We start from the raw sequence: 21,030 nt of genomic DNA, 5'->3' as shown, positions 1-21,030 counted from the left end.
CACCAAAAAAAAAACACAATTTACAATGCACCCCAAAATAAACAAAATATAAATACTATAAACAGATTAAAGACAGACAATAAACAAGTACACTGACCGCTGCAGGAACACCACACAGAATTAACTGCAGTACGCCCGGAAGTTATTGCAGGCAGACCGGCCAATCAGAATCGAATAATAAATGCACGATAAACAGGACAATTTAATTTAACAAAAGAAATAAACAAAACACATTCAAGGTCGGTCTATTGACTTAACAGTCCAACATGACCGACACGAAAAAAATAAAACAATTTACCTTGACCCAAAATAACCAAAGTATAAATACTCTAAACACTCACATTCACATTCAAGAAAAACAATAAACAAATCTACTGTGACCGCGGAGGAAAACTCACACCAAATAGCCTACAGAGTTAACTCGATAATGCAATGAAGTACTATCCCAGTTTACCTACCAGAGAATACGATCAAGTTACACTTCAACATATACCATAAGAGAATCATTTAACAGCCTTGTTGACTGCAACAGCTGGTGTTCCAATCAGTTAAGTTGCGATGCCACACCAATGGAATCCCTGAAGGCACACCGTACTGAAACAAATTGTCACAACCCAAGTCATGTCAAAAAGAAAAAAAACTTCCCACTACACCCCAAGATGGTACCAGACCTACCTGGGAGTAAGCAGCAACCCACGCGCACAAACCCGCAGCAACCCAGCGACACACTCAGTCTGTAGTTACAACGGAAGGGGCGGGCTTTCAACCATGACGCACCCCAGGAGGCATGAATGAACGGTTTATATGCCCCAATGGGCGATTGCTCATTGGCCACCTACCAAATAGTACTGACGTCACACGACTTCACTACACTTACGTTTTATAGGGCATTCAGACTAATCATCCAACATAAATTTTAATGTGGTCGATTAAACTTTAATGCAAAGTGACAAAAAGTACAGCTGAGTTACTTAGGTGTTGGCTGCTCTGCTTCCCGAACACCCTCTGGCAAGACCGCGATGAATTTCCCTGCTTCTTCAGGAGAGATGAAGAAATGACGACGGTCTCCGTAGGTAACCAGAAGCTTGGTGGGGAAAATCATCCCGTACTTTATCTTCCTCTTACGAAGCTCTATCTTCACCTCCTCAAATTGCTTTCGTTGTTTCAACACCTCGGACGATAGATCAGGAAAAAACATAATGTGGTGATTCTGGAACATCACTGTACCTCTTTCCCGAGCTGCTCTCAGTACTCTGGCTTTGTCGGCATAGTTGAGGAATTTCAGTATCATTGTTTTTGACCTTGACGATGCGTTTCCAGCTTCTTTGTCACTGCTGGGTAACCTGTGTGCCCTTTCAATGATCACCGGCGCCGAGGTGTCCGCACCTAGAACCTGAGGAAGCCAGCTTTCCAAAAACGAAACAGGATTATTTCCTTCGATTCAGTTTGGGAGTCCCAGAATCCGAATGTTAGAGCGCCGGCTTCTACACTCGGCCATGTCAAGAGCAGAGGCAATATCCGATGCAGTTTTTTTGAGTTTGGTAACCCTTCCTTGAAGGCCGCTAATGTCATCCTCGGCTTGGCGGATTCGGCTCTTCGCTTCGGTAAATCTTTCAGTGAATGTAGAGAAATCCTCTTTAACTTCTTTAATCACTGCCAGAACCTCCTTGTATTGGGACAGAAACTCACTCTTCAAGCCGTTTATGGCTAAAAGAATTACGCTATTATCGGGTTGAGTTTCAGCCTCTGTGTTAGCGTTGGCACCAACCGGTGCGCTATCAGCTTCAGACGAGGGTCCCAGTTCGTCGACAGCTGAATCTGTATTATCTTTTTTATCTCTTTTTCTTTGCGGTCGCGAAGACATGCTGACTGTTTTGCAGAGCAACCGTCAAAAAAGTAAATGTTTCTTTTGGTTATCGGGTCTAGATAAAGATTTATTCGGGATTATCCGAGAGCTTTGAAAAACGTGACCGTTCAGCAACCCGACATAACCGGAAGTCCCGTATGGACTTATCTAACTCTGGGGAATATGATGAATAAGCTAAAGTCCCAAAAGTCGGCGTGTTCCTTTAAAGTTGAAACACACACACACACATATATAACGCATATTTTAAAAACTTTTTTGTATAAAATGTATATTTATTTGCAACAGTTATGTTAAAAGCAATAATAAGACATTTCTGTCGTGAGAACAGCTATTCAGCTGATGGACACCATGCTGCGTTGTCATGGGAACACCCCAGGTGAAAACAATGAGGAAATGACGTTGTCTTTCGTTCCTCCCTTCGCCAAGTGCGATCCAAGCGGCTGCATAATGGCACACAAGTGCCCTGCTCACTCCACAGTGCACACTTCAAGGCTCTGCCCTTCTAAGGGAGTAGGGCATAGGGATGCTCACGAGCAATAAGCACATCCCAGCCAGGTTCGTCACTTATTGGGGTCACCTGGAAACATTTCTGTTGTGGTCTGTGCTATTTGCAGTGTATTTCTGTATTTGCTTGTGTTGTGAGTATTTGGAGCACACATGTGTTGTGAAACTGATGAAGATGTTTTCTTAATTTGCGGGTGTTTTTCTATTTGCATGTGTTTTCTTCAGTTGCAGCGCGTTGAGCTCTCTAGGCCACCGTAATTTTGTTCCACGTCACATTTACAAGCACCAAAACGATAGGCCTATATTTTTTTTAATTTCGAAATAAAATGTACAGAATCTGAAAGCAGAGAATTTGTTTCATATAAAAAGTAACCAGCTCTGTCTTGTCTGTTGGTGTCAGAGGTGTAAAGTCCAGGTTCAGAAAGTAAAAGTCCTCCTCAGTATTTTGTTCCAATCACCTGGATTTGCTAATTCAGACAGGAGAACTAATTAGTGAAATCAGCTGCTGAGTTCATGGGTGGAATAAACATATGGCAGGACTTTTACTTTCTGACCCCTGGACACCTCTGATCAGTGTCAGTGCGATTTTTCTCTGCGTGAGAAAATGTGTGTGTGGCGTGAGAGTGTGTGAAACGTGTCGATTAGAGTCTCAGGCTGAATGTGTGACAGTTCACAGCCCTGCCCTAGCACTAGATCGTGAATATATTTTGCTCTTGTTCTCGTAAGTGAATGTGTATATGTTAAATATTTATATTGTCATATTCCAGGATTTACAGTTTTTCTGAATTGCTGAAACACTAAACCCACTTCTCTGAACCAAATTCTCAATAGCCTAAACCAGTTTGTCGAATAAATCACTCTTTCTGTAAAACATTAAACAAGTTCAGGAAGTTAAAACACTGTTTGCAAATATCATGCACTCTTTTTGCAAAACGCTAAACACATTCTCACTCATTAAAACACATTTCTCACTGTGATGCACTTATGTTTCAAAACACTAAACACAGGCAGGCTAAAGTCAAACACAACTACAACACAGTTGTCATCGTTTACACACAACGACTCAAAACTGTTCACACTTATTTCTAATAATGAGAGGAAACCAACTGTACAAAATACAAGACAGTTTAAAGTGCCTAAATTATGAAGGTAAAACAGTAGCAAAACTCGAGAGCATGTAAATGTGAATTTGAGAACTTGTACAATAAATATTCGTACTTGTACATGAACATTTACACTCACAGCTCCAATGTGAAAACCTGTAAAATAAAAATCTGAAGTTGAATGTTGAAATTTGCACTCGCAAACAATAGTCACAAACCTGTATTCTGAATCTGAAGCTGCAGACAAGTAGACACAAATGTGTAAAATGCCATTCACAGAACTACAACGACAGACACAAACTTGTAATATATATTTTGCGTTTAATCTTACGTTCACATTCGCGGTACTTCCTCAATTAGGCACTTGCAGCTTCTCAAATCTGTCACTGCAATTTCAAATTTCGCGCCTTGACTTTTGCTACTCTTTTCGCGATATATCAGGTGCAAAACTAACTTGTGCACTTGAAACTCAGAGGCGGCGAGAGGGAAAGGGGGGCGGGAGGAGGGGGGTCAAAGGAGCCGTTTTATTGGTTGGCGCCTAGCCAATGAAATGGGAGTTCGATGATGTCACGAAACCCGCGTGCACTGAAACACTAACATGGCTTAATGCATTAGACTGATATTAAAATAAATAAACGAAATTATCAAACTCAGTAGACACAATGCTAATGCATACTACAGAAAAGCAGATGAGCACAGAATATGACGTAAAACATATGACGTATGCCATATATATATATGCCCTATATATGGTATATATACCATAGACTGTAAAAGACACACACACACACACACACGTACGTATATATATATATATAATTTATTTATGTTTTGTTTGTTTTTGTGTGTCCAACAGTTAGGCTAGGGTGAATATTTAAAACATTTACATTTTTCCAAAGCGACTTACATTGCATATTAAGGTAGGCTATACATTTTACATTCTTATCAGATAATTTAGGTGCATTTTCATATTGCAATGGAATTGGCACATATATATATATATATATATATATATATATATATATATATATATATATATATATATATATATAGGCTATATATATATATATATGAAGAGTTCAGATGCAAAAGCCTCTAAATGCCATTTGAAATTTTCTTATAGAATGATCATTTTTATCAAGCTTGTATATTTAAGTTCAGTAATTTCACTTAAATGATAATTAATAGGTAATCTTCACTGCCATTTAAGTGAAATTATTGAATTTAAATATACGAGCATCTGAACTCTTCATATATATATATATATATATATAAGCAAATGTGTGTTCAGTGCAAATAAACTTGCTGCCTATGTTTTATTAATAAAGTAACAAATTATGTGTTTTTTTATTGTTTTTAATTTTTATTTTATAACTGTTGGTCCATTAAGCCTCATTAAGCGTTTTCTTGGGTTTCGAGGAAAACGTACAATTAAACGCGTTGCGTTCATATTCTGTGCTCAATTTTTTTCTGTATAGGCTATGCTTTATGGTGTTTCCTGTTTGGTCTTTTAATACCACTGTCTCAATTAAACGCGTTGCGTTCATATTCTGTAAAACTATTCCAGTAAAACTAATGATATTTCATAAAAATATTTTCCAAGCGTTTTAAAAAATAGCTGATACATATGCATACAAATGTTTGCATTGTGGCTGGCGTTGTTCATTGGTGAGGCATCGACCAATAAAATGACTTCATTCCGACCCCAGCCCCGCCCCCGACTCTGCTCTCTCAAGTCTGCATTTACAAGTGCACGAGTGAGTTTTGCTACAGGCATATCGCAAAAAGAGTAGCAAAAGTCAAAGCGCTAGGATTTGAAGTTGTACTGCCAGATATGAGAGGTTGTGAGTGCCGACTTGTGGTTGTACAACGAAACTGAACTAAAGCACAAAGATAAATGTGTAGTACACAATTGTGCCTGTCATTTTGTTTATGTAAATGACACTTTACACATTTGTAACTATTAATCTGCAACTTCGAATTCAAAACACAGGTGTTCTGAGTATTGTCTGTGTGTGCAAATCGATAGATGCAGCTTTTCACATCAGAGCTGCAAGTATAAATTTCAACTTACAAATACAAATATTAATTTTACAAGTTCTCACATTCAAATTAGCAAGCTCTCGAGTTTTGCTACTGTTTTACCTTCATACTAAATTGACTCAAAATGTTGCATAGAATGTTGATAGCAACAATGGATGGAAACAATATAAGAGGGAGAGGAGGAAGAGTATGAGTATAAGAGGAGGAAGAGTATAAGTATAAGAGGAGGAAGAGTATAAGTATAAGAGGAGGAAGAGTGACTTAGAGGAGGAAGAGTATGTGTAATTGAGGAGGAAGAGTGTGTGTATAAGAGGAGGAAGAGTGTGAGTATAAGAGGTGGAAGAGTGTGTGTAATTGAGGAGGAAGAGTGTGTGTAATTGAGGAGGAAGAGTGTGAGTATAAGAGGAGGAAGAGTGTGAGTATAAGAGGAGGAAGAGTGTGAGTATAAGAGGAGGAAGAGTGTGTTTATAAGAGGAGGAAGAGTGTGTGTATAAGGAGGAAGAGTATGATTATAAGAGGAGGAAGAGTGTGTGTATAAGAGGAGGAAGAGTATGAGTATAAGATGAGGAAGAGTGTGTGTATAAGAGGAGGAAGAGTGTGAGTATAAGAGGAGGAAGAGTGTGTGTATAAGATGAGGAAGAGTGTGTGTATAAGAGGAGGAAGAGTGTGTGTAAGAGGAGGAAGAGTGTGAGTATAAGAGGAGGAAGAGTGTGTGTATAAGAAGAGGAAGAGTGTGAGTATAAGAGGAGGAAGAGTGTGAGTATAAGAAGAGGAAGAGTGTGAGTATAAGAGGAGGAAGAGTGTGAGTATAAGAGGAGGAAGAGTGTGTGTATAAGAGGATGAAGAGTGTGAGTATAAGAGGAGGAAGAGTGTGTGTAAGAGGAGGAAGAGTGTGAGTATAAGAAGAGGAAGAGTATGTGTGTAAGAGGAGGAAGAGTGTGAGTATAAGAGGAGGAAGAGTGTGAGTATAAGATGAGGAAGAGTGTGTGTATAAGAGGAGGAAGAGTGTGAGTATAAGAGGAGGAAGAGTGCGTGTAAGAGGAGGAAGAGTGTGAGTATAAGAGGAGGAAGAGTGTGAGTATAAGAGGAGGAAGAGTATGAGTATAAGAGGAGGAAGAGTGTGTGTATAAGAGGAGGAAGAGTATCAGTATAAGAGGAGGAAGAGTGTGAGTTAGAGGATGAAGAGTGTGAGTTAGAGGAGGAAGAGTGTGTATTAGAGGAGGAAGAGTATGAGTATAAGAGGAGGAAGAGTATGAGTATAAGAGGAGGAAGAGTATGTGTGTAAGAGGAGGAGTGTGAGTTAGAGGAGGAAGAGTAGAGGAGGAAGAGTAGAGGAGGAAGAGTGTGAGTATAAGATGAGGAAGAGTGTGTGTATAAGAGGAGGAAGAGTGTGTGAAAGAGGTGATGAACGAGGAAGAAGAGGAAGAGGAAGGTGTGGAGAATGTTGTCAAGGTCAATGATTCACACATGTACTATTTCAGATTCATCACTAATATAACAGAAGGAAAATGGACTGGTGTTCCAGGAGTGAATCTTACTGTCACAGGTGACTTTGATGAGGTTTATCTCTTCTTCTGTGCATTATGTTGAATAATAATCAGTGTATGACAGCAGCACTAGATATAATGTGTGTGTTGTGTTCAGATCTTCAGGTGGAGTCTCCTGAGAGAGTGACAGAGGGAGATTCAGTCACTCTGAGATGTAAAAGCAGCTGCGCTCTGACTGACAGAGCAACATTCATCTGGTACAGAAACTCACAGCCATTAACTGAGAGAAGAGACAGAAACAATGAACTCCTGCTGCAGTCAGTCAGAAGAGAGGATTCAGGCAGATATAGCTGTGCTGTAGACGGACACACTCACATCTCTCCTGCTGTTCAGCTCAGTGTCATGTGTGAGTACAGATTGACTTTCTCTCTTTAACCCTCATGCACTTTAGATTTCTGGTTACAGTCTGTGTGGTCCGGGTCAAATTGACCCTAATTGTATTCAATTCCCCAAAAATCACACTATGAAAAAGAACTTACAATCAGGTACAAATAATAATTTTTAATATCAATACTTTTCACACATTACAAATAATAAATATCAGAATTTATGAGACACCCGTGGGACAGTTGCCATTATACATTTATAACAATAATATCTTAAGCCCTATTCACACACACATTTGAATTCTGATAAGCGAAGCCTGTGATTTTACTCAAATTTACTGACTTATCTCCTGGATATGATGTCAATAGGCGATTGCTTGGAAATGTCTTGTGTAACGAATACGACTCTGGGTAAATTTGAATTAGCTCAAGAACCTAGGGAATTTTGGAAATATTAATAACTATGACTCATGGTCATAATTCATAAGTCGCATGTACATTTATTTTATCAATTATCGAGATTATCTTGTTCTGTGACTGGTCTGACCGACATTTAATTCGTCCAGCGAAATAAATGTAAAATCATTACAGTCAAGAAGAGATATTCACAAACTTCAAGAGTTTCATGTCCTGGCCACGGACATCAACTTCCTGAGTTTATTAATTAAAACTACTCAAGTAGTCTATATTTCGAGCTTGTAGCTTAAGATCTTTTGTTTCATTGACTTTAGAATGGTGGATTTTCAAACACAGAGGCAGTGAAAAGTATTTATGAATTTTAATAAATGCAAAACTATGATTATATGAGCTACAAATAGAAACGTACGTAAAAATGCAAACAATAAACAAACAACATATAACCAAACAATAACATAAGTGATCAGAATGAACTGAAAGAAAGAAAAAAAGGGGGAAAAGAGAAGAGGAAGAAGGGTAACTTAATTCGCAGACCTAAGAGAGAGAGAGACCAGGAAATCAACTTTTAGGTTGATAGATAGTACTTGCGAGCTGTTGTACTCTTTCAGTGCGATGCTGGAAAAGGGGACGCGCGCGTGCGCGTGTCCGGCTGGTTTGCGTCTGGCTTCGTCTTCTGGGTCGTTTCGCAAGACGATGTAAAGGCTTACTTGAATTTAAGTTACCGAGAAAATTAGATCATTTCCCTTTTTGAGGGGAAAGGCACGGATGAGCTTAGTTGCAAAGGCAAGGCAGCTACTCGAACATGTGTTGGTCCGAGGAGAAGACTAAGGCCTTCTTCAGATGATCCTTGGAGAAGCGCTGCCGGGGAGGAGAGGAGGAGGTCAGCGGGATCGAAGAGAGAAGAGAGAGAAGAGTGGGGGTCTCTTCCTTTTAACAGACAATCTGTTTACGCCTTGTTTTGTGACAGAGCGAATCAAACTTCTAATCTGTAGCGGGAAGACGTCTTCTTTGTGTGAAGAAAAACACGCCCCCTCTTACCATATGTCTTATGAGGGAAAGGTTTCATACTTCCTCTTAAGATTGTACATACAGAATAATACGTTTTACTGTAATCTAATACATATATATATTTCCGTGAGATCACTACGATTAGAATGATACCAGACATGGTGTACGGACATGGGAATACAGATATGCATTTCTAATGTAGGATTCTGAGCATTTTAAGAGTCAATGGATTTCTATGATAGAACATAGAAAATCTCAATCTGCCATGGAAATTATACACACATAAAAATACATATGAAAAACATGGTTCTTGGATCGCCTGTGTGGAAGTGTATGGAATGTGGGCTTGCAGGAAAAGGATGAGCTGCAGCTTTGGAACCATAAAGGTTTATGACCAGGTCGAGGTCGTATTACAAGACACTATTGAGTGATTTTCTTTCAATGAACCTTCAGAAGTAAAGATTTTACTCTAGCAAGTCGTACCTCTATTATAAATTTGTAATGAATGGTAAAATTACATTTTACTATGTGGAAGTCCATATATGGAAATGTGCTTCAGTTGCATCTCGTGGTGGGTTTCTGGTTGAAAGTCCACGTGTGTGTGTGTGTGTGTGTGTGTGTGTGTGTGTCTTCTGGAATGTCCTGAGGCTGTAAAATCACAGGAAGTCAATACTGAACTAGGGGGGGTTTTACAAAGGGGGATACGAGTCACATGGGTGTACCAGCCAAACTGGCGCTGGCAAATTGGTCCTCGTGGGGCAATTATTAACCAGCAAACACAAAGACGATGTGTTTTGCCATCACATGATCTACTTAATGCGAAAAGCAGATGTCATTGTTGCTACATTTCCCCCTTTTTGTTAGATGAAATCCGGGATGGACTTTATCGAACAACAAATAGGCACAATGAATGGCAGGTTGATTATGATGGTCAAATAGCAGGTGGTTGCTAGGCTGATGACTCAGCTCAAGTGAGGTTGAGGGGGTCGATGGTGTGGGACCCCCCCCCCCCCCCTCAGGATTCGTAGGGAACCGCCAGACACGGCTTTGTGAGCTGGGCTGTGGATGCTCACGTCTCGTTGAGTCTGGTGCAGGATGAAAGCCAAGACGAGTGGCGGGGCGTGGTCGGTGACCGTGGAGATGCCCATCACAGTGTTAGACATCCTGGGTGTGAGTCTTGCCTTGGTGATCAGGAGCCGGGCTGCTCTCTCTCTCCATGCGATGCCGGATGCCGGACCTGGTGATGTCCGATTGTGGCTGCTTTCTCGCGAACCACCACAGCATCCTGTTAGAGGAAAAAGGGAGAGAGAGAGAAAGGGAGGAAAAATTTCAGCGATGGATGTCCTTGGTTGGCTAGGACAGTCTTGTTGCTTCGCTGAGGTTGGTATGCCACATGCTTTGATGTCTCATGCGTGGCTTTTGTGCTGCGATGTTCAACACATGAGGCGTCTTGGTGGCATAGGAAAGGTCTGTTCATCAGAGGTCCGCATGACCTTCTTTGTACACAGCGGAGGTAGTGTAAGCGGCTCTGAGGCGTGCAGTGTAGTTGGTAAAGTTTGTTCGTGCTGTGTAGTCACTGCAATCGTGATGGTGGTAGGTATGTGGCGCAGACATTGGTCTGGTTGCACAGCTGCAGGTCAGAGATGACCTTGAAGCAGCAGGTGTCAGTGTTCGTTTTCTGTGTCGGTGTCAGACGTGGCTGCACTGTCTTCATCTGTTGTGTAAGAAGACTCGGGCTCATCAGGGTTCTGGAGAGAGTGGCTATAGGTTTGACGGTCAGGGCTTGGAGTTCTGGACGGCGGGTGATGCTGGTTCCAGAATCTTTCTGAGCGCTCGGTCCGACGCTTTGGATGAGCACCGTCACAGTCGTGCTGCCACCTGCTGTCTGGCTCTGAGCAGTGCTCAGAGACGGAGTAAATTGTGTGTGTTTCGACAGTCTTTTCATCCATAGCCCTTTGCTTGGTGTAAGCCTTGTGGGCTAAGTCTCTGAGTTTTCGAGTAGACATGGTTCGTGGGCAGACGAGCACACCGAGATGTTTACTCACGCTGCTATGTAGATTCCGCAGAAATAACGTTCTAAAGTTCACATCTTCTTCCATACCTGGGGTGTCGGTTGCTCCGAAAAACGTTTGTCGGAGTCGGCCATAATAGGAGTTTGGGTGTTCAAGTCGGGCCTGTTTCACGTCGAGGGCCGTGATAAACCCTTGGTCAGATTCTGGGTCAGAGAATTCATGGATCAAAGCTTGTCGCAGTTGCTTGTAATCTGCTTTGACAGCCTCTGGTTGTCGATCCAGGAAGCTACGCACTTCTCTATTTGCGGTGATTCGTAACAAGTAGAACTTGTCCCAAGCTGTCACGTTAGCGACAGTTTGCAGGTGAAAATCAATGTCTTGAAGGTAAGAATGAACACTGTGGTCTCCGGCAAACGTAGGAATGTTTCTGGCCAGCTTGTCAAGGCTGGTTGGACGAGAGCTGTTGCTGGGGGCCCAATCCGTCTGGAGAGGATTCTGACCCTTTACAGCTCTTGGTATTTGGCTGACAGGCGAGGTGTTGTGCAGTGGGCTTTCGCCCCCCTTTTCAGTTCTGGGTGTGTGGCTGAAAGGTGCGGACTCGCTGGAAGGGGGAAACGGTGTGAGATGTTCTTCCCCTTCCCTGTCACTGTTAAGTCTGTAAGCATGTCTCAGTTCTCTGCGAACCATGTCTAGTTCGTCTTCGAGATCGTGTCTCTGTTGAGCGAGCTCATGGATTTTAGTCTCTGCTCTCTCAAGGAGGGCTTCAGCCTGTTGGAGCCTTTCGTTGAGTTCCTTCCGGGTGAGTTCCTCCGACTGTTGTCTTTGGTCTGTGTGCCGATGAAGATCGTCTAGGGCATTTTGAAGTCTTTCAACTTCCTGTTGTAGCGTTGTGTCCGTCTCGTCCTCTTCCTCGGTCAGGGAGAGTAGCTGGTCTAGATGGCTCTGTGTGTGTGCTCGGTCCTCCAGGGCCTCTGTGGCCTGGAGCTGTAGTGCGGCTGTCTTTTGCTGCAGGTCGGCGTTGCTCCTTTCGCTGTCCCGGGCCCTGGCGACGAGTTTGAGTGCAAGGTTTCCGAAGATTTTGGACAGCTGCTCGTGGCTGTATGTCTGGGCTGGATCATGGGACTCGAACTGGCTCAGGTCTGTGTCCCGTTGCTCTTGGCTCGAGCGATGTGGGTCCTGGGGCAGCACGGTCTTTGTTATGTCCCTCAGCCATGCCTCAAGGTCGTCCCAACGGACTGCAGGACAGGGTGAGCTCGACATCTCGGCTTACTGTTGGCGAGAGAAGCACAGCACACACAAAAAGAGACAAAATGCAAGTTTGTTTTAGGGTCAAATGAGCTATACTCATACGGGCTAGGCCGTTTATGAGAATTTCGGGCTAACTGATGCCGACAGTTAGCGGAGCCAATTTCGTGGGTATGGCTAAACCCACAATAGAGATTTTGACAGGCGGTAGCCTGGGAGTCGTCTAAAGACGCCCGCTTGGATTGTTTACTCTATTATTCAGCTTTCCTGGGGTCTCTCTTAGGTTCTGTATGTAATGAAATGAGAGAAACAAATCACAACAGAAATGGGGAAAAATTAAAATAACAACAAAGTTGAAGGTAGGGAAGAAAAGGGAAACACAACACAAGGAAGTGAATTGGTCTGCAATGAAATGTCACAAACAATAACACGGGGAGTGTTATAAATAAAAATAAAGAGGCCTAAGCCTATAAACACTGACTGAGTCCTGCCGATAGATACACAATAAGGGATTAAGAGGTTGGACTTAATGTGAATTAAGGCTTTCTGGTTTCATCAAATTGGGTAAATATGTATGCAGGAGTCAGAGGCAAAGGCTTTACTAAAATAGTGATACAACAAAAAAAAGAAATTATGATAACTGATGGTGATTTATCAGAATAACCTACCCCCCCCCCCCCCCCCCCCCCCTTTGGAGAAAAGAGGGAAGAGAGAAAAAAAATTATCAATGAAATAAAATGTGACTAACAACACAGGCTTGAGACGCAGGCAGAGGAATAGGCCCCGGCAGCGGGTTTGTGCCACCAGGGTGAGGGGCGTATGTCCTCTCAGTGGTCTTCCCTGGCTGATTAGACACAATTTTGAATTAAAATTCAAACTAGTTTGAATTGAAATTCAACTAAGCATGCAAGGGGAGGTTCAAAATAATAAAAATAAGGAAGTAAAGAAAATTAGAATGATGACAGTGACGTATCAATACTAAAATTAATTAAACTGAAATTCAGAATGACTTCCCATAATCCTTACAATAACACTGAAGTTATTAGTATTGATTATAAAAATAATCAAACGAAAAGGGTAGCAATGAGACACTTCAATTGCAGACTGGGTTAAACAGATATTGATAAGTCGACCCAAGATGGCCACACGGTGGCGTGCTTCTTCCTAGGTGGACCTATCAATGAACTGAGTGAAACAAATCTAAGTTTTTAATTCGAAAAGTTTTCTTTTTTTCGAACTTAACTTAAAGTGTGACAGTCGAAAACAGAAAAAGGAATTGTCTAACTCCAAATAATATCAGCATAAGCTAAGCTTGAATGCAGTTAAGTATTTGAGAGAGAAACTGAATGCAGAGAGAAAAAGAAATTTTTCCGCTCGCGCAGGCTGTCGTCAGTGGGAGGCGACGCTCACGTAGGATGACGTCGGTGGGGCGCGCGTGATTTGAGAACTGCCACGCACCTAGAGGCTGCCCTCTAGTGTCGGTGACGTGATTCAGCAATTTAGACAGCAGATTTTTATCTGTGGAAATCACGAGTATTTCGCGCTCTGTTGCATGCGGAAAATGCGAGTTTCACAACATGTAACTACAGGGATTACACATTTATATTACACATTTACATTACACATTGAGACGGTTTTAGCATAAGAACAGGGACTATCATCTTTTCTTAATTCATAAAACTGGTCTTCAATTACACATTAGATATAAAACGGTTTACATAAAAACAGGTATTAAAACTTCTTGTTTTAATCACTAGAAACTGTGAGCAAACAGGCATTAAACATCTGTTTACTTAAGCTGTGAGCACAACAGGCATCAAAACAGCTGTGAGCATTAATTATCATTTGCTCATCTCCCATAAGCATTAATCAAAATAGCAATTTTATGATTTTTGCGTAGGTTTACGAAATTGGATCGCGAGGCCAATTTCTGACCAGGAGTTTATCGTTAACGTATTATCATAAGGCCTATTACGACTGAAACTGAGGCACTGCCCAGGTCAGATTTACGCCTTCGTCCTAAAAGAGATCCTTCGTCTTCATTTAGTCGGTTTAAATCATATTACATGTACTAACTGTAAAGAGTTTTGCTTCGTCTTTACAGAGACACAATGTAATGTCATGAACTGCAGTTTTAGCTCTTAACAGTGATTAAAAATGCTTAGACATTTTTTGGAACTGTTACTTTGAAGAGCTGAGCTGGCTTTGTGCCTAACGTCAGCTGAGTGAGTTCGCCTTAGCGACTTACCTCACAATTCAAAACGCGTGTGTAACGTTACAATTATTAATACCAATAATACACATTCACTGAAACTGAATTTGTTCCACCAAATAAAGTTTGAAACTGCCTAAAATAACTCCACCAAAACTGTAACGAATACGACTCTGGGTAAATTTGAATTAGCTCAAGAACCTAGGGAATTTTGGAAATATTAATAACTATGACTCATGGTCATAATTCATAAGTCGCATGTACATTTATTTTATCAATTATCGAGATTATCTTGTTCTGTGACTGGTCTGACCGACATTTAATTCGTCCAGCGAAATAAATGTAAAATCATTACAGTCAAGAAGAGATATTCACAAACTTCAAGAGTTTCATGTCCTGGCCACGGACATCAACTTCCTGAGTTTATTAATTAAAACTACTCAAGTAGTCTATATTTCGAGCTTGTAGCTTAAGATCTTTTGTTTCATTGACTTTAGAATGGTGGATTTTCAAACACAGAGGCAGTGAAAAGTATTTATGAATTTTAATAAATGCAAAACTATGATTATATGAGCTACAAATAGAAACGTACGTAAAAATGCAAACAATAAACAAACAACATATAACCAAACAATAACATAAGTGATCAGAATGAACTGAAAGAAAGAAAAAAAGGGGGAAAAGAGAAGAGGAAGAAGGGTAACTTAATTCGCAGACCTAAGAGAGAGAGAGACCAGGAAATCAACTTTTAGGTTGATAGATAGTACTTGCGAGCTGTTGTACTCTTTCAGTGCGATGCTGGAAAAGGGGACGCGCGCGTGCGCGTGTCCGGCTGGTTTGCGTCTGGCTTCGTCTTCTGGGTCGTTTCGCAAGACGATGTAAAGGCTTACTTGAATTTAAGTTACCGAGAAAATTAGATCATTTCCCTTTTTGAGGGGAAAGGCACGGATGAGCTTAGTTGCAAAGGCAAGGCAGCTACTCGAACATGTGTTGGTCCGAGGAGAAGACTAAGGCCTTCTTCAGATGATCCTTGGAGAAGCGCTGCCGGGGAGGAGAGGAGGAGGTCAGCGGGATCGAAGAGAGAAGAGAGAGAAGAGTGGGGGTCTCTTCCTTTTAACAGACAATCTGTTTACGCCTTGTTTTGTGACAGAGCGAATCAAACTTCTAATCTGTAGCGGGAAGACGTCTTCTTTGTGTGAAGAAAAACACGCCCCCTCTTACCATATGTCTTATGAGGGAAAGGTTTCATACTTCCTCTTAAGATTGTACATACAGAATAATACGTTTTACTGTAATCTAATACATATATATATTTCCGTGAGATCACTACGATTAGAATGATACCAGACATGGTGTACGGACATGGGAATACAGATATGCATTTCTAATGTAGGATTCTGAGCATTTTAAGAGTCAATGGATTTCTATGATAGAACATAGAAAATCTCAATCTGCCATGGAAATTATACACACATAAAAATACATATGAAAAACATGGTTCTTGGATCGCCTGTGTGGAAGTGTATGGAATGTGGGCTTGCAGGAAAAGGATGAGCTGCAGCTTTGGAACCATAAAGGTTTATGACCAGGTCGAGGTCGTATTACAAGACACTATTGAGTGATTTTCTTTCAATGAACCTTCAGAAGTAAAGATTTTACTCTAGCAAGTCGTACCTCTATTATAAATTTGTAATGAATGGTAAAATTACATTTTACTATGTGGAAGTCCATATATGGAAATGTGCTTCAGTTGCATCTCGTGGTGGGTTTCTGGTTGAAAGTCCACGTGTGTGTGTGTGTGTGTGTGTGTGTGTGTGTCTTCTGGAATGTCCTGAGGCTGTAAAATCACAGGAAGTCAATACTGAACTAGGGGGGGTTTTACAAAGGGGGATACGAGTCACATGGGTGTACCAGCCAAACTGGCGCTGGCAAATTGGTCCTCGTGGGGCAATTATTAACCAGCAAACACAAAGACGATGTGTTTTGCCATCACATGATCTACTTAATGCGAAAAGCAGATGTCATTGTTGCTACATTTGTCATTATTATAGGTCTAGCTGTATGATATATCATAAACAGAAGAATGTTCCTTACCACATGCTGCTATACATGTCATCCATCTCCATCTAATCATTCTTTTTGTCGCTCCTCTGATGATTTTCAGCCTTATTTTTATGCAAATTGTATAGTTGTATGGTGTACAGCGATATGACCCAGCACCCAAAATACTATCAAAACACTCCAACGAAAGATGGATAAAAAAGTGCACAGGAAACAAAAACCTTGAAAAAATGATAAACGACCCCGCCAAATCACAGAGATGCCTATTCGCACGTGACTAATACTATCACAGGACCTCGGTGTTCGGCGAAATATGGTCGGTCATTTGCCGGGGAATTTTTACTTTCCAAATCACAGACATGGCCGATTCGCACGGGATTAAGATCTTAGACAACCTCCGCAAATGACTAGAGGTCACCAGGTAATACTTATGCAGTGCGAATATGGCTTTAGTCTAAACCTAAAATAATCTTGACAAACTATATAGCATTTGAACGCGTTCAGACTGTAGTTAAGATCGTTAATCCATATGGAAATTGAAGAGTCCTTATATGGTCACCAGTGGAGTCTGGATATCATCTAGTGGAAAAGTTTGGTACTGCGCTCAAAAAATCGTACTGATTTTTATTTTTTATTTTTTTTTAGATATCAACCTAAAATTTGTCACATAATTTGTTCAGATATTTAGCATTAATGTTCTTAAAGTTTTAGTTGAAAATGTTTTGTAAAATATATATTTTATATAAAATCTAAAACTTAAAAAAAAAAAAACTACAATAATCTGTGAAGTGTTCCCTTTAAAAAGATACCAAACTTATTTAAGATTTTTAACAAGGTTTTTAAAGGAGACCTATAATGCAAAATTCACTTTTACATAGTGTTTGAACATAAATGTGTCGACAGTGTGTGTTTACACAACCACCCTATAATGATGAACATCTTCCCATTCTTCTTTTTTAATCCCCATAAATCAGGGGTTCTCAAAGTTTTGATAGGTGAGGGCCAATTTAGGAACCCAACATTGAACTGAGGGCCGCCAAAGGGGCGGGGGAGAAAAAGAAAAAAAAAAATACTGAAAAGAAAATCCCATTTGAAATAATTTTAATGACCAGGTTGCATCTCTACAGTTTACATTTATTGAGGCTATTATTATATAACTGAGGCTAAACCTGGCAAATCTTGAGAAAAATTGCAATGCAAACAAAATCCCTGGGGTTCTCTACCCTCAACAGACAAATTTGGGATATAACAGTCCTGTGTGCAGTCCATTTCAAGAACAAACTTATTTAGAACAAACAGCCTCAGTGTGCCTTGCTTCTTATCAGCATAGGCCTTATTCAGGGGCAATTCCAGCTACCAAAGCATCACAGGGACAGGGACAGGGACAGGGAGAGAGAGAGAGAGAGAGAGAGAGAGAGAGAGAGAGAGAGAGAGAGAGAGAGAGAGAGAGAGAGAGAGAGAAAAACTTTTAAAATAGAAGCTTACCAAACAAGTCATCGTCATGATCATTCATATCTATAATTGCCTGTCAGTCGCGTTTCCATTATTACAGATTTGCACAAATGTTTTGCGCTATTATTATCTATCTTTTTAACCCGTAATTGAAAAACGAAAAATGAACGGTTGTTGTCTTTTTAAAACGCAAAGTTGAACACCAAAATTTTAATTTGAACTGGCTACACCTGCGCAAAAAAGTAAATATCGACGAATTTTCAGATTTTTGTTTTTAAAATATTCACAAATTAATATGGAAAACATGTCGATTTTACTGGTTTTCTAAGGCCAAATTAGAACCTGGAATTGATATTTTCCCCACAGTGCTGAATATAGCCTGTGCTGTGTCTCTGGAACCACAGCCCACAGAAAGGTGAGTTATAGAATAATGATAATAAATGTGTCTGAAAAAACAGCGAGGCATTTTAATTATTTATTAATAAACTATTGTTTTCTAAGTGTCGGCTAAAAACATATCTCCATCTCCGCTGTTAAGCAGATGCGCTTTTAGAGAGAAATGCACCTTTCATACGGATAACATCAGAAGGTATTAGCTTTCGATTCGAGTTTGTTTGTTTAAAAGTGGACATTAGCCTACATAGGCTATATTTTGTTTCAGTTCTCGCGCTCCACTGTACAGAGATCATGAAAGTACGTAGGCTACTGATTGTTTTGTTTTATTTTACAAAAGCACAACGTTTTTTTTTTTTTTTTTTGTTATTATGAGTTTACACAAATAAAAGTAGTTGCGAATAATATATTATTATTTTCTGTAGCCTATGACCAGAAATGATTGAGTATTTTAAGTTGTTTCCACTGTTGATAGGAAAATGCAAGTGTTCGCGCCGTGAAAAATTTGAAAGGTAATGGAAACGCGGCTATAATAAGCTTGTCATTAAGTCACTTGCCACTTGCGATCGGTCGGACCACACCTGTAATTACCGCTTATGCCTATAGATGCCGCTAAACACCACTAAACGGAGATTATTTTTTTCAAAGCAATGTAGCCTACAGTTTTAACAGTTTTACAGATGTTATCGCGGGCCTCCAGAAAAGTTTCTGCGGGCCGCACTTTGAGAACATGTGCCATAAATCATAAGCAGTGTCTCAGAACAAGCGTTACGCTTTCTCACGCACCCCCTGCCAAACTGTGGAGCCAGGTAAGTGTTGCACTGCACACTCAGACCCCACTCTGGGTCGGGTCCCTGTCCTCCACCTCGCTGCCCCTCCACAGGTACGTCTGTGGTCCCATTGGTCCTGCTGGTTCGGTTGCTGGGAGCCTGGCTAGCGCCCGTCACGCTGGCTCATTGGGATGTTCAGATTTGACTATGCGATTCAGTACTGCGGCGAACGTAGGCCCCTTGTTCTGCATGCAGAGATCGCAGTCCTCCTGGGGAGTCGGTCCCTCCAGCCGATGTGAGGTCAGGTTTTTACAGCCCCGACTTCATTGTTCCCAAGAAGAGTTGTGGGTTATGGCAAAATCTTGGATGTGCGTGTTTTGAATCGGCCCTTCACAAGCTTCTGATCAAAATGCTAACACAGAAACGCCTTTTCAAATGTGTTTGCTCCTAAGATTGGTTCGTAGCAATCAACCTGAAGGACGCACACTTTAATGTCTCAATTCTCCCTCGACACAGACCGTTACTACGCTTTGAGTTCGAGGGACGGGCATACCAGTACAAAGTCCTCCCTGTCACCCGGCGTCTTTACGAAGGTCGTGGAGGCCACCCTCTTCTTGGCCCACTCTCGAGATCAGTTGTGCGAACACAGAGACCTGGTGCTCAGACACCTCTGCCATCTGGGGCTTCAGGTCAATTGGGAAAGAGCAAACTCGACTCCAGTGGCAGATCAATTGCCTCAAGTTGCTCACAGTATTCCTTGCTCTCCGCCGGTTTCTGCTGTTGCTGCAAGACAAGCATATACTGGTCCGAACGGATAACACAAGTTGAAGTTTCTTCAGGCTAGCATGTGTGGAAGTATTGCCCGCTCGGTGGTCTTTTGGCATCTCCATGTGGTCCTGTTTGGTATCACACATTGACTTGTAGTAATATAAAAAAAAATAACTAAACAAATGTAACATGCATTTTTTTTCTCTCAGTTTTTGTAGTTGCACTATATATATTTACATATACATTAATAATTGCAGAAATTAATTAATTTCTCAAACTTAATCCAGAACTTGGTAAAACATTTGTTTGTATTGCAAATGTTTCAAGCCTCTCAAATTCTAGTCTTAATAGTTTTAGTCCTTGTTAACTTTTTTGTTTAAACTTTTTCTTTAACTTTGAGCTTTAAACAGTGAAAAATTAAACTGGGATGTTTGCTGAAATTGTCCAATAATAACCAACTGCAGCCTTTCCTAGAACATTTTCCACCAGCCATCTCTGATAAATACCTTTACCTGACATCTGTAGATCCTCCAGTGAAAGCTGTGATCTCCATCAGTCCATCTGGTGTAATAGTGGAGGGAGATTCAGTGACTCTGAACTGCACCAGTGACTCAAACCCTCCTGCAGAAATCAGCTGGATTAAAGGAGGAACGATTGTAGGATCTGGAAGAATCTACAACATCTCAAAGATCAGCTCTGATGACAGTGGAGAATACAAGTGCAAGTCCATCTATGAACATGGAGAGAAATACTCTGATGCTGTGACTTTAAAAGTCATGTGTGAGTTAATGATGGTTCAGTCACTGTTGCAACAAACAAATTAGTGAATTAACAATCGCAAAACATGGATTTAGAGTTTCTTTTGTCTATTTTAGACCCTCTCATGAACGTCTCAGTGTCCATCATTCAGTCTGGTCAGACTTGGGGGGGAGATTCAGTGACTCTGAACTGCATCAGTGACTCAAACCCTCCTGCTCTGAACTTCAGCTGGTTTAAGGAGAATGAAACCTCAGCTGTTGGATCTGGACAGAGTTTCAGTGCACTACAGAGTGGACGCTTCTACTGTCAGGCTCACAATCAACATGGATCTCAGAGATCAGACGCTGTAACTGTCACAGGTGAAGCTTTTATTAACTCACTCCTGTATCTTCACATCAATTATCAGTTTGGAGAGTTAATCATGATGATCTTCCTCTTTCAGTTCATCATGTTGCTGGTGGGAATGTGATTGTGATCACAGCGGCATCTGGAGGATTATTCTTCATCATCTTCATCATCATCTTCATCCTGTTTATAATGTGA

The 21,030-nt window shown here is 41.0% G+C and overlaps 1 protein-coding gene across 1 annotated transcript in view; it reads left to right on the top strand.

Annotated features, from left to right (window-relative positions):
• Nucleotides 1–21,030, top strand: part of LOC307154732 (B-cell receptor CD22-like) — a gene marked incomplete at both ends in the record, with an annotated part of 58,634 nt that extends 37,604 nt beyond the window's left edge. Inside the window, 2 exons of the mRNA XM_079864818.1 lie at nt 20,604–20,846; nt 20,930–21,030. Of these exons, the coding sequence (XP_079720944.1) occupies nt 20,604–20,846; nt 20,930–21,030 (344 nt within the window). The remainder of the gene's footprint in view (nt 1–20,603; nt 20,847–20,929) is intronic.

This window comes from Squalius cephalus (genome assembly GCF_949319135.1).
Source record: "Squalius cephalus genome assembly, chromosome: 2".
In the NCBI taxonomy this organism is placed as follows: Eukaryota; Metazoa; Chordata; class Actinopteri; order Cypriniformes; family Leuciscidae; genus Squalius; species Squalius cephalus.
This window is presented reverse-complemented; position numbering and strand designations above follow the sequence as displayed.